The sequence below is a fragment of the Cyprinodon variegatus genome, unplaced genomic scaffold, assembly GCF_000732505.1.
Source record: "Cyprinodon variegatus isolate N-32 unplaced genomic scaffold, C_variegatus-1.0 Scaffold465, whole genome shotgun sequence".
NCBI classification, from domain to species: domain Eukaryota; kingdom Metazoa; phylum Chordata; class Actinopteri; order Cyprinodontiformes; family Cyprinodontidae; genus Cyprinodon; species Cyprinodon variegatus.
The window spans coordinates 180,777-193,656 of record NW_015150918.1 but is presented as its reverse complement, the minus strand read 5'-3'; the positions used below and the strand labels follow the sequence as shown (position 1 = coordinate 193,656).

The 12,880-nt window shown below is 40.2% G+C and overlaps 1 protein-coding gene across 1 annotated transcript; it reads left to right on the top strand.

Annotated features, from left to right (window-relative positions):
- Positions 1–1,014: 1,014 nt before the first annotated feature.
- On the top strand, positions 1,015–12,329 carry steap3 (STEAP3 metalloreductase). The gene is made up of 6 exons (XM_015389546.1): positions 1,015–1,095; positions 2,187–2,426; positions 4,232–4,495; positions 4,580–5,107; positions 5,258–5,422; positions 11,552–12,329. Exons 2-6 carry the CDS (start codon positions 2,202–2,204, stop codon positions 11,837–11,839), a joined length of 1,470 nt encoding a protein of 489 aa, XP_015245032.1. The 5' UTR covers positions 1,015–1,095; positions 2,187–2,201; the 3' UTR covers positions 11,840–12,329.
- Positions 12,330–12,880: the final 551 nt, after the last annotated feature.

Sequence of the window (12,880 nt, the reverse complement as noted above, 5' to 3'; positions counted from 1 at the left end):
ATCATTATATCATTAAGTTCTAAATTAAAAGTGTATCAGTAATGGTTTAAATGGGCACATACAGTTATACAGATAGATCTCCGAATGCTTTGATGGATTTTTCTAAAATAAATCTGTTTTAAAATGAAACCGACATACAAAAAAGGTTATTTTGATTTAATTAATTAAAAAAATAACTTTACATGATAAAAATGAACTTAAATAAAAACCTCTTCATTTTTAAGTTACAAAAACATAAAAAAAACACATAATTTTCTAATTTTTTGAGTTTGCTTATTTCTAAAAGTTCCGTTACTATCCAGCTCCTTTCATATATTTCTCCTCTATTCAGTGCCATGTGACGTCACTCTCCATACACACTTTATATAATTAGTTAATTAGTTACTTATCAGTGTGTCCAAAATGAGTTTATATTTGTTTATTAATTACATACTTTCTATGTTTTTTGTTTTTTTTGAAGAGTCTGCCAACAGCAAGTCGCAACAGCGCCCCCTGCAGCCACAGTGTAATAAGGCCTTGGGAGGTTAAAAGTAAGATTATCTTTTTTTTCATGCTGCCTCCAATACATATAATAGGAGCAGGGCGCCATAGCTTTGGGAATATAATAGTATCCAATATAATTCTTTGTTTGCAAACAAACCAACCAACAAACAAAAAACTCTTAAAACAAATAAATGAATTTATATTAAGATAATATTGTTCTGTTTTTCAGTCTCACCACATGACCGCAGAAATAGCAGAAATATATTTTTGTTTAGCTTTAAAACGTACCATTATATTACATATATATTTATACAAAAATATTATTTATTATTATTATCAATTAATTTTAAAAAATCAGACATTTCTCGGTTAGTGGTATAGATATAAGAACTCCCATAAATACAGAAAACACTTTTCTGTTTTTAAACTGTAAACAGCACAGTAAACAATTAAAGTCACACAGTGGAGATCGCGCGCCGCAGATGTGTCGCGCGCTGCTTTATCTTGCCCTGACAGGCGGGGGGCGTGGCTTCAGTTGCGTCGTCTTCCTACCAGGAAAGAGCCGCTCCAGTCTATCGAAAACGGAGCAGAGGGTAGAATAAGCTGCTGTCAGTAAGTAAAGTTTTACTTTTAGAACAAAGTAGAAAGGTCAGCGTGTTTTCTGAGAGGATGGATCTATAATTAAAGTTTCGTTTTTCTTCTAATGTCGCGCTTAAAGTTAAAAGGAGGTAAAGTTTGCACGAGTTCAGCCAAGGACAGTCAGCCAGCATGGTGGCTTCAACTCACTTTTCTGTTATGATAAACAATAAATCTGTATTAATCAGTTTAGAAAAACACATTCCAGGAGTTTTAAAACAACCTTAAAGAAGAGTAGGCTCAGTTTCCTGATTATTCGCGGTTCATCTGATGATTTATAACTCTAGAGGTAGGTTTGGTAGATCTGACTGTGTTGGTTAGGTTGGTTATAACTAACATTAAAGTAGCTCCTACCATATTTAGACCTGCCTGATCTCCATTTCTGCTAATATTGGATGGCAGCAGCTTTGACAGATGGAGGACATGCCAGCTGAGACTCACAAATAATAGGAACAAGGCTTCTCTGTACTCAAAACAAGCAGACAGATGTCAGATGCAAAGCCACTGGCAAATCTATTAGTAGTGTTTCTCTTATTTTAGCTCCTTCAGACCAGCGTCTGAATCATGGAAGATGATTAGGGCTACTGAAAAAAAAAAAGTTAAATGATTTTTACATTTTATTTCAGTTTAATATGGGAAAAAAGTCTGAATTCTTAGATTAAAGTTCTGACTTTAATCTCAGAATTCTGAGATTAAAGTCAGAATTCTGGAAAAAAAATTCAGAATTCTAAGATTAAAGTCAGAATTCTGGGAAAAAAGTCAGAATTCTGGAAAAAAATTCAGAATTCTGAGATTAGAGTCAGAATTCTGAAGAAAAAAAGTCTGAATTCTGAAGAAAAAAAGTCTGAATTCTGAGATTAAAGTCAGAATTCTGAGGAAAAAAGTGAGAATTCTGAGATTAAAGTCTTCTGACTTTTCCCCCCCATATTATTCTGAAATAATATTTAAAAATCAGTTAACTTTTGATATTTTTTCAGTGGCCCTAATCCTCTTCCATACTGAATAGAGCAGTTTGGATAGTAGGAAAATCACATGATCATAAATCTAACCCATGATCCTCTCTGCAGATTTGTAAGAACATCATGCCGGATATAATGTCAAGACCTTTAATCCGGGAAAGAGGCGTTGAGGGGGCCAGGCAACTGGAAGCCTCTGTGTCAGATCCCAGCACTCCAGTGGTCGGCATCCTGGGCACTGGAGACTTCTCCCGCTCACTGGCCAGGAGGCTGATGGCCTCTGGCTACCAAGTAGTGGTGGGAAGTCGGACCCCCAAACGCTTTGTAGCTCTTTTCCCAGAGGAGATTGAGGTGATACACACACTCACGGTATAATTGGTGCTTTTGTTTCTTTCCCCTCTGGGGATAATTATACATCCTTACTCTTTTCCCACAAGGAGGTAATTACAGTCAGACAGTGTTAGACAAGTGGCTGGATTAAAATTTATTATTAAAAGCAATGTTCTTTTTATTAAGGCGCATTTATTCTATTTGCTTTGTAGTGAAAGATTTAAAATACAACATTTCAGATATGTTTTGAACTGAAAAACAATTGCAGATGTTTCACTTTCACCAGGTTGAACACCCCCCCAACACACACATACACACACACCCTTTCATCACATTTACACTGCCCGTTTAAAACCATGCAGAGATCGGTCTGAGTACGGTAACAGAGATAACTGTTGAGTGTAAATGGCAGGCAAAGTGAACTGGACCATGCAAGACACAACAGAACCGTGCTAAACTAGTACTGGTTTATCAGTAGGCGCAGTTCAGTTCTGGCTCAGTTCTTAGATAAAAAAGAGTGCATGAGCAGACTGCGCCATCTCCTTACAGTCAGCCTCCTTCATGACTTACTGACAATAAATTTCAGACATTCATGAAAATACAAGCTTCCCTACCGTGCCACATGATTTCCAGTGATGATGCTGCTTAGCAGTGTGCTGAACTTCAATGTCTGTTGTGGTTTCCTGCGTCTGTAAGACCTGATTAGACCATCGATTAACAAAAACCTACTCTGTCAAGTAAATTCACCAAAGGCTGCCTTCTTCGCCTGACTCTCCACAAACAACGAAATATCACAATTATAACCAAACTTCCTGAACGTTTAGGGGCGCCGTCTTGTTGATTTGCTTCTTTCCCTCTAGAGAAAAGTAATACCATAAAGGGCAGATTATACTTCTGTAACCGCACGCATCAAATGTTGCTTGGGTCTGGTCGCGTTCCAGTTTTGCTGGTATGCTTCTGCACGGTCGGTCTGGAATTTCTAGGGACGCACAGCAGTTTCCCACCAAAAGCGCAAGGGGGAGCCTATTCGAGAACTTGCGAGAACTTTGGTGGATGGTCATGAGAACTTTGTTTTGGCAGAGACCTTGGCATCTTTATATAATTATTCTGAGGCATTGCACAAGTGGTTGCACTTCCGAACCTCCTCGATTAACCTTTTGTCGTAGTTGTACATTGTAGTTGTTCCTCGGTTTTTAAAAATCAAGTCAAGTCAGCTTTTATTGTCACTTTCTTCATATGCACAAGACATACAAGGGAAATTAAATTACGTTTTCTTTCTATACCATGCCAGGACAAGATATATACAAGACTGACATTTTACAGACTGACATTAATTGCGGGACATGACAGGTAACAGTGATGGACTGGTAACAATAAGTAACAATAAGTGGTCAATAATAAAAAATGGCACAGAATCGAGACAGCCGGAAAGGCATATGAAGGACCAATCACAGCTGCTTTTTGTCTGTGCACTTCCGCTAAAGGTCTGCGCAGGTTTGCAACCATCCGACACGTAGTGGGGATTTTTTTGAGGTGTGCAACAACGGTGGCATAACCTCTGTGTGGGGGGGCGTGGTCACGCACAGAGACGATTTCACGGTTGCAGAGGCTATGCGTCAGAAGCATAAATTGGCCTTAAAACAGTTGAAAGGAACCAAACTCGGCACGGATAACAGATCCAAGCTCGGTCCAAACTCGGCACAGATCGGTTTTCATAGGGTAGTGTAAATAGGGCTTATGCTATGTCTCTTCAGCTCTACTACTGAAACTAGTAACAACAGGTGTAGTAATTGGTAACCGTTAAAATCAGGACCTCTTTGTTCCAGGTGACCACCCAGTTGGAAGCAGTCACTCAGGCAGACCTGGTCTTTGTCGCCGTTTATCCCGAGCACCACTCGACGCTGGTGGAGCTTAAACCCGCATTGGCTGGGAAGATATTAGTGGATGTTAGCAACAGCATATGTATCAGTAAGGGTCCATCCAACGCTGAGCTCCTGGCTGACTATTTTCCTGAGAGCTCCGTGGTGAAGGGGTTTAACACCATATCTGCCTGGACGCTGCAGATGGGCCCCAGAGATGGAGGCAGGCAGGTAGGAAACATCCACAGTTCCAATGATGGTTTCCCTTCTGACTGAGATTAGTCTGGAAGCAATAAAGGTTTGTTTTGCCTGCAGGTTTTCCTGTGCAGCAACAGCCAAAAGGCCAAGAACACGGTGAAGTCATTATGCCACAGGATGGGCTTCATCCCCGTCGATATGGGCCTCCTCTCGTCTTCTCTGGAGATAGAAAATATGCCTCTCTATCTTTTTCCCTCCTGGCGAACGCCTGTTCTTGTCACATTTTCTCTTTTCATCTTCTTCTACCTGTACAACTTCCTCCGGGATGTGTTGCAGCCCTTGGTCACCGAGAAAAAGAGCGTCTTCTACAAAATGCCGATTGAAGTCGTCAACGTCACTCTTCCCTCCGTCGCCTTGGTGATGCTTTCGCTGGTCTACCTGCCTGGTCTGTTCGCTGCCTTCCTCCAGCTGCGCTCGGGGACGAAATACAATCGTTTTCCCAACTGGTTGGATCGCTGGCTGACCATGAGGAAGCAGTTGGGACTCTGTAGCTTCCTGTGTTCAGTGCTGCATGCTGTTTACAGTCTGTGTCTTCCTCTGAGAAAGTCTGCTCGCTTTAAACTGATCAACATGGCCTACAAACAGGTGAGATGAAGAAGCATTTGATTGAAATGTGTTCAAAACGTGCATAGGAACCCTTTTGTGAAATTTTGTTTTCATGAGGCCCAACTACAGTATGAAAAATGCTCCTTTGAGTTCTCTTCTAGCTAGTTTAGTTCTGTGTTTGGTGTCCAGGTGAAAATAGGTATCGAGGACTCGTGGGTAGATGAAGAAGTGTGGAGGATGGAGCTCTACCTGTCCGTAGGCATCATGGCGCTCGGACTGCTCTCCCTGCTGGCTGTCACCTCTCTACCTTCCGTGGCCAACACCATCAACTGGAGGGAGTTCAGCTTCATCCAGGTACCCACTTACAGATATGCTTCATGTCACCCTTCTTTTTCTTTCCCTTACACAGCCTGACGGCAGAGAACGAGAAGGCAGACGTTGCAGAAAGGCAGGTGACGTTCCCGCAGAGACACACTCTGTCTCCTGCAGGTCTCAGTCCAGTTCTGAATGTCCCACACGTGTAAACAAAGAGGGTTTCCACTCCTGCAGCTGCCCCAGATTCACAGCTAAACTTATCCATTGACAAAGCCACCAAAGTGTTGTGACTCAGCACACACTTCCTCTCCTCCTGCTCCTCTTTTTCTGCTGGCCCGCGGTCTTCCAGGACTCAGTCGGCCAGTGCTGCTATTTTCTTTTCATCCCTTGGTAATCCGCTGGCCGTCAGATTAGTCATGTGCCTACAAAAGGAAGGGCAATTTGTGCTTGGTGCATGTGGAGTCGTTGGGCAAAGCTGCAGGATGGTGTGCTGCTGTGACGGAGCACCTTACGCTTGAACTGCACAGCTTGAATGCATGGACAGTATAAATTGTCATAGAAAGAGCAATATCGTCCTTGAATTCTCCGGTTTTGCTCATAGGGTCTTTGTGAAAATGATTTAAAAAAGTACTTAGAGTGCAACTAAAGGTGCAAAATAACAAAGAACAGAGTCTGCCTTTATTTTTAGAAACAAAGTGTCCGAAATGGTTCAGTTCCTTCTTGGACTTTATCGTTCGCTCACATAGCTGTGGAGGAATTTTGGTCCAATGTTTCAGTTAAGGTTTGCGAATTGTGGCTGTTTTTAAAGCCCACCCTCCACTGAATTTGGCCTAATGTTTGGACTTTGACTGGATCTTTCTGGATAAGATTTGCTGCTGTTCTTATTATACTTTAGTACAAAGAAGAAGTTATAATCGATTTACTGACTGAAAGATGCTATGAACCTAGGCCAAACCATTACACCTCCTCTACTGTGCTTTTCCATTGGTACGTAGTGTTTGTGCTCATATAATGTGTTTACTTTTCACCAAAGTAAACACATTGTGGGTGGGATGCATTTTAAGGAGTTTCTGGTATGTGTAGTTAATAGTGAAGCCACAGCAAAAAAAAAAACAAAAACATTTGTAATTGCATACTGTGTATTTATACACTTATTTTGATCATAATTAGTGTTTCAAATGAATAGAAAAATCATGTAATGTTGAAATGTACGTCATTAAAAAAACCCAACTCTGTCTTACTGTATTACTTCAAATTGGGTACTATTGTCATTTTGTATGCACATAGTCTATACAAAATGAAATTTCGTTGCATACAGCTTACGACGGTGTGATGACATTGCAGCTGGAATAAGATAACATTTCAATATAAAGTGAAGCAGTGATCAGAATGTAACAATGTAGGAGAAAAATAGTTTTAAATTATGCAAAAAGGCATTAATATGAAAAGGTTCAGTGTAGTGCAAAATAATATGGTCCAAAATGCAGTAGAACGTAGATTTGTTTCCTATTTAAAAGGATTATAAAAGTTTGAAGTCATTGATAGTGAAAAATAATGTTGTGAGTGTGATGCAGAGTCCAGTTTAGAATTCAACAGTTCAGTAGTCTGATGGCAGCAGGGAAAAGATGTTGCAGAACCTGCTGTACCTGCAGCAGATGCTGCAAAGCCTCTTCCTAGAGGGCAGCAAGCAGAACAGTCCAGTATTAGTCAGGAAAAACTAGAGATTACAGTCCAATGTTACAGACTTAGCGACTTTGTCGCTATATATTTAGGAACTTTTCAAGGTTCTCTTGCAATAATCTTAAACTTAAAAAAAACACGTTTCAATTATCCCTAGAAGGACCGTTCTCGTCTTTCGTAGCTCCATCTGCCGCCTCTCCTCTGCTCCAGTGCTCTTTCTGCAACGCTGTACTCTCCCGACCTTCTGCTAAACTTTCGTTGCTCCAAAGAATGTCTTTTTGAGTTTCCTGCCTTTCCTCTCTGAGCTCCAGAACGCTGTCCCACATTACCTTAGTATGAAGAGCCAAGGCGACCAAAAGCGTTCTTGTTTATTTGCAAAAATGATTTTGACGTGTTTATACTTCTATGATGTTAAACAGTACTGTGTAGCTTCTATACCACTAACTACTATATCAAGTCTCCTTTTTGACTGACACCATTGCAATCAACTATGTCCTTATTTTGCACCTCTAAAATTAATAAACAAATGTTACCAACAGCAATAACTCTCAGAATGCTTGTATGCGGATCTTTTATTATACACAAAATTTATTACTAAAGCATGAATATTTGAATGTTACAGTCTTAGGACTCTTTCTTGAGTTAGCCATCTGTATGACAAATTTATGCTTCATTATTGTAAAAGTTATCCTACGTTTCAAAGTTGCATTAATGTTTTTTTTTTTGTTATTGCAGACGAATTCATAAACATTTAGATAAAGAGATCATTTACGGAATTTAAAATATAGGCACAAGATTTGGACTCCAGAGGGCGATAATGTAACAGAGTAGATCTGATGCATATTGCACATGAATGCAGGATATTAGCTTGACTGGTTTTAGCATCCATGCTAAAATCAGCCCCCGAAGCAGCTACAGTTTAGCATGAACATTCCACACAAGAATATTACAAACAACCAGCAAATCAGATTCTGCAAACCAGGTGTCGGCAATGTTCCTGGATACCTTAAGCATAAACCAGGTTTAAACTACCTATAAATATAAATATCGGTGTATTGTGGTCTCATGTGTTCTCAACAGTAGGAAAGCATTCAATAAATATATGATTTAGCTCTTATTTGGGAAATACAAACCCTATTCAAAGTGTTCTGGTCGAATAACTTCATGAAATAACTAACTTTGTTCCAGCATTTCTGATAGGGCAGATAAATTAATCCAGCGATCCCTGATTGAATTAGTCTAACTTATTGAATTCCTCCATTTTATTTATTCTTTTACTTTCTTTAAAACCTGATTTTTGCTTGCGAAATTAGTGGCTTTCTCATATATTGCGCTGCTTTCCCCCGTAATGATATAGCAACAATAAAAGTTGTACATTTGTTGGATTTTCTTTTACACTTTTATGTGTCCTTGACTTAAACAGATGTAATCATATATTAGTTTATCATTAACTCTTTCATTTTAAATCTTAAGTTCACAAAGTGCACTATTACATGTAGCTCTTAAACTTATGACGGCCTCAAAACCTGATCGACCTTTTGTCCCGTGCTGCTGCAACTTCCCAGATTCACAATATCTACACTTCTTTTGCAGCTTTCATATCTTCTGCATAAAGATGGTAGTTATGTAAGACGTTATCGTTGCTTCTGTGAAGTAGAAATTGCTCCAGTTAGCTTCCGCCGTACCACAGACAACCTTGGGACGTTTCTGGTGGCATTTGGACCCTGAGGGTGCTGTAAGCTGCTCAGTCAGTCACAGTCAGAGAGGAAAACACCAATGGGGTCTCTTCAGGTCAGCAGTGGTGGGTCAGTGTGTGTCCTCAGGGTCTGCTGTGGCCTCTGACACAGTCGGGTAATGCTATGGACTTGCTGACTCTCTGGCTCTGCCTCTTTGTAAAAATGAACATTTTTAGACGTGTTTCATGTGCAGTATAAGCATTTCACCTGTCGTGCATTGCCTTATAAAAGTTTATACTCAATGTTTAAATGTTCTTTAAAGGTTTTTCCTCATTTTAAAACAATAAAGGGCTGGTTATACTCCCACAGCAGTGTGTCGCAGTGAGCTTGTGACAGGTATGACTCAGATATTTTTGATTTATGGCCAATATTGAAGCGTGGTCTGCGCCGTTATTCCACGCCACAACGCAAGAGGGACAATCACAAACTAGCTTTGGTCGAGATACGGCAGAGGCGGTGAGGAAGTCAAGACAAGTTTATGCGACAACGGAGGGACGTGTGCGAAAAAGAGCGGGGATCCAGGTGGAAAAAGGGTCTGTAGTCGTTTTCCACAATGGCGGTCATACAAACAAAACAAGCCGATAAGGTGTCACTACCCGATCCGTCCTGGAAGCCCGATCCTTTCTGCACCATCAGATCAATTCAGCACGCGCATCCAGATATACCTCCGGTTGGTCCTCGATTTTATATTTTTTTAAAATACCTTAATGACATTTTCCCTTCCCAAAAATAGTAAACATACTAAAATATAATCTGTTAAAGGTTAATAATGTATTTTTTGAGAAAATCCTTTGTTTTATCACTCGTCTCTGCCCGATCTACACCGGAAATGTGATCCTACGCTACTTGCGGGAACTAACTTATTCGGCTTTGGATTTAAACATAAATCTAGTGTTTTTTGAGTTTTATGTTTTCGTTTTGTTTTAACCTTATGCTATATAGTGCGTTATCTAAATAAATAAACAACTAAAATGCATATAAACATAGTTTAAATATATTTCGACGGACTGCTCTGAGCTAGAGGTGTAAATCACATCCATCATGGCGATTCGATTCAGTATCGATTTCCTGACCCAACGATTGGATTATCTTCGATACTCAAGAATACACCACGATTCGATTCGATTAATCGGTACATTTTTTATTTTTTATTTTTTTACACCTTACAGGCTAGACAATGTTTCAAGTTTGAAATAAATCAAACTTGAAACGAAAGCTGTAATATTGTTATGCATTTTTTTAAGAAACAACAGCAAATACCGGTAACAGAAGTAGAAAAGTTGCATTAAAAAATACTGCAAAAACATTGCAGAAAATCAGTGCAATGAGTGCAATGCAATACCTCGGCTCTAGACCTCCCGTCCCCTTGAGAGACGCTCCGCTGCTCCTCTCCCAAATTGTAGCTGACCACAAACAGTGCCGCAGACAGGAGGCCGGCTGGTTTTGTTTTTGTGACCGAAATTCCGGAAAACAACTCGTGAAGTTTGACCCGCTAGAAGAGCGAGCTGCGCGAGAACGCTGGGACCATTTTTCCACCTGGATCTCCGCTCTTTTTGACCCTCATGTCCCTCCGTCATCGGTCTAAACTCGCCCCCACTTCCTCGGCCGCCTCGGCCGTATCTAGACCCACAGCGTGTAGCACAGACCACGCTTCAATATTGAGCATAATTTAAAAATGTCTGTGTGAAGCTCACTGCAACACACTGCTGTAAGAGTATAACCAGGAAGCGCGGTAGGAGGGCAAAATAGGTTTAGTGGCACCGCAGCACGGGAGGAGAATTACGCCCAGGAGCAAATGGATAAAAATAGGCCGGAGGAAAAAAAAAAACATGAATCGATTATCTTCCGGACGTGTCGATGCATCGGATCGTCGGCTTTTGGATTGATGCATCGATACAAAACGATTATTATTTACACCCCTACTCTGAGCACGTCTGATGATGTCAGAGAAGCAGTTTAACGATGAAAATGTAAAAAGCATTAAAATAGTCTCACCGTCATAACATTTTTTTTACAGATTGGTATTACTATTCTTTAGTGAGCTAAGGATAAAAATAAGTAGTAAGTTTATAGACACCCAGATATATATCTGTTCGCGCATGCGTAGAACAGATCGCGCTTACGGATCGGATTGGGTAGTGACATAAGGTACCAAACACAAAATATGCATAGTGTAGAGCGGATGTTAATTTTGACCAATCAGAGGCCTCCTGTCTGCGGTCACCTACAAATTCGGAGAGGTGCAGCAGAGTGTCTGCGGAAGGGGCGGGGGCATATCTACGTTAACTGCGACACACACTGACGACCTGGTTTCAGCATAAACCAGCCTTCAACTATCGATGTGTTTTACTTGGATATGATGGGAGAGATTAAGAGAAAAAAAAAATAAATTGATGATTTAAAACATTACAAAGGAACAGAAGCTTAGGGGTGAAAAATTAATTGTGGAGATAAAGCCCTAAAAAGTTTTGTTTGTAGAAGCTGACGAAGCTTGAAGGGGATTCAGCAGACATGGAGGGAAACTCTGAGGTGACGTATCATTCTGTGGGGATGCTTTTCTTCTGCAGGATAGAAAAACTGGTTAAAGCTGAAAGGAGGTTGGTTGATGGCAGAAAACGACAAAAGACATAGAGCCACGGCTGAAAAGGAATACTTTAGAACAATGTAAATTAATGTTTTTACTGTCTTAAAAGTGTCATTTCATATTTTCTGAATTAATGCAGCCCTGGTCTGGATGTTTGATGTTTTGCAGTCCTCGCTTGGTTACTGTGCCTTGTTCATGGCCACCACCCACACTCTCCTCTACGGGTGGAATCGGGCCTTCGATCCCAAACAGTACCGCCTCTACATGCCCCCCACCTTCGTCCTGGTGCTGATTCCCCCCTTCGTGGTCCTGCTGGGCCGCCTGGCTCTCTGCCTGCCCTGTGTGGCCGAGCGGCTCAGGAAGATCCGCCGTGGCTGGGAGAGGAGCAGAAACGTCTGCTTCACGCTGCCTTCTGAAGGCTACTGCAACGGGCTGGAGGACATCAGCAATGTGTGAGATATGCTGTTGCTCTGAGAAAAAAGGATGAATATCTACAAAAGAGGTAAAATATTTATACTAAGCTGGAGTCTGTCGACGACTTGCTGAGGTTCTTTTCAGTGAGGTGGAGGGAAGACCCTGAGAGACATCCGAGCAGCACCACACTCTGAAATGATCTTTAATTTATTGTTTTCTCTATTTTAAGTGTCAATCGTAGTAGAGAACAGCAGCTCTTTCAAATTAAAACATCCTTACACAGCATACTAAAGTGCTTAAGCTCACCAAAGTAAATTTATATTTAAATCCTCATTAAGAACACTTTCCATGCGATTATTTATATTTAAAACTGAAGCTTGAAAATGAAAAGAAACAAAACAACTAACTGGTTTATAGATGTCTTTAGTGTTATTGATAGGTTTCATCTTTTTCCTACTTATTGTACTTACCATTTTTAGTATGTTTTCTTTTTCCTAAAGCTGCCTTCAAGACAGAGCCAGAATATTTTTTTTACAGGTTGTGCCTCCATTACCCTCAATTAGAGTATTAAAAATAATTCAATCCAAACTGTTCCAAAATAGTTAAGTTAGATACATTTGAATATAATTATTTCTGCTGGATTTCATTTAGGGGTAGCAGAGTAAAGAGGGTTAAGTAAATAACTCTGATTTTTATACACCATTTGAATCCATCTTCTTAACCATGTTGGAAAAAACACCCTCAACTCATCCATTAGTTTGTGTTTGAAAAGTGCAAAACATTGAGCCGTTCACAAATATTTCCCACTAACCAGGTGTTATTCAGTTACTCAGTGGGAAATAATCTGGTTTGTTGTATGTTTTCTGTCACTACTTTACCCTTTTATTGTCTGGAATTATATTTTGTATAGATTTGCTGCCAATGAACATGTCTTTTTGTAAGATTGTAGCTATTTTGGACAATAAATCACCAGAACAATAAATAAAGTTAGTTTTCTACAACAATGTGTGTTTGTGTTTAAATTGAATGCATTGAAGGGATTCACAGGCTCACCCAGAATGTTAATAAAATCATGTACAGGTC

Coding starts and splice junctions, on each gene's coding strand:
- steap3 (XM_015389546.1), top strand. CDS start 2,202: ATGCCGGATATAATGTCAAGACCTTTAATCCGGGAAAGAGGCGTTGAG. Junction 2,427..4,231: donor TTTTCCCAGAGGAGATTGAG/GTGATACACACA, acceptor TCTTTGTTCCAG/GTGACCACCCAGTTGGAAGC. Junction 4,496..4,579: donor CCAGAGATGGAGGCAGGCAG/GTAGGAAACATC, acceptor TTTTGCCTGCAG/GTTTTCCTGTGCAGCAACAG.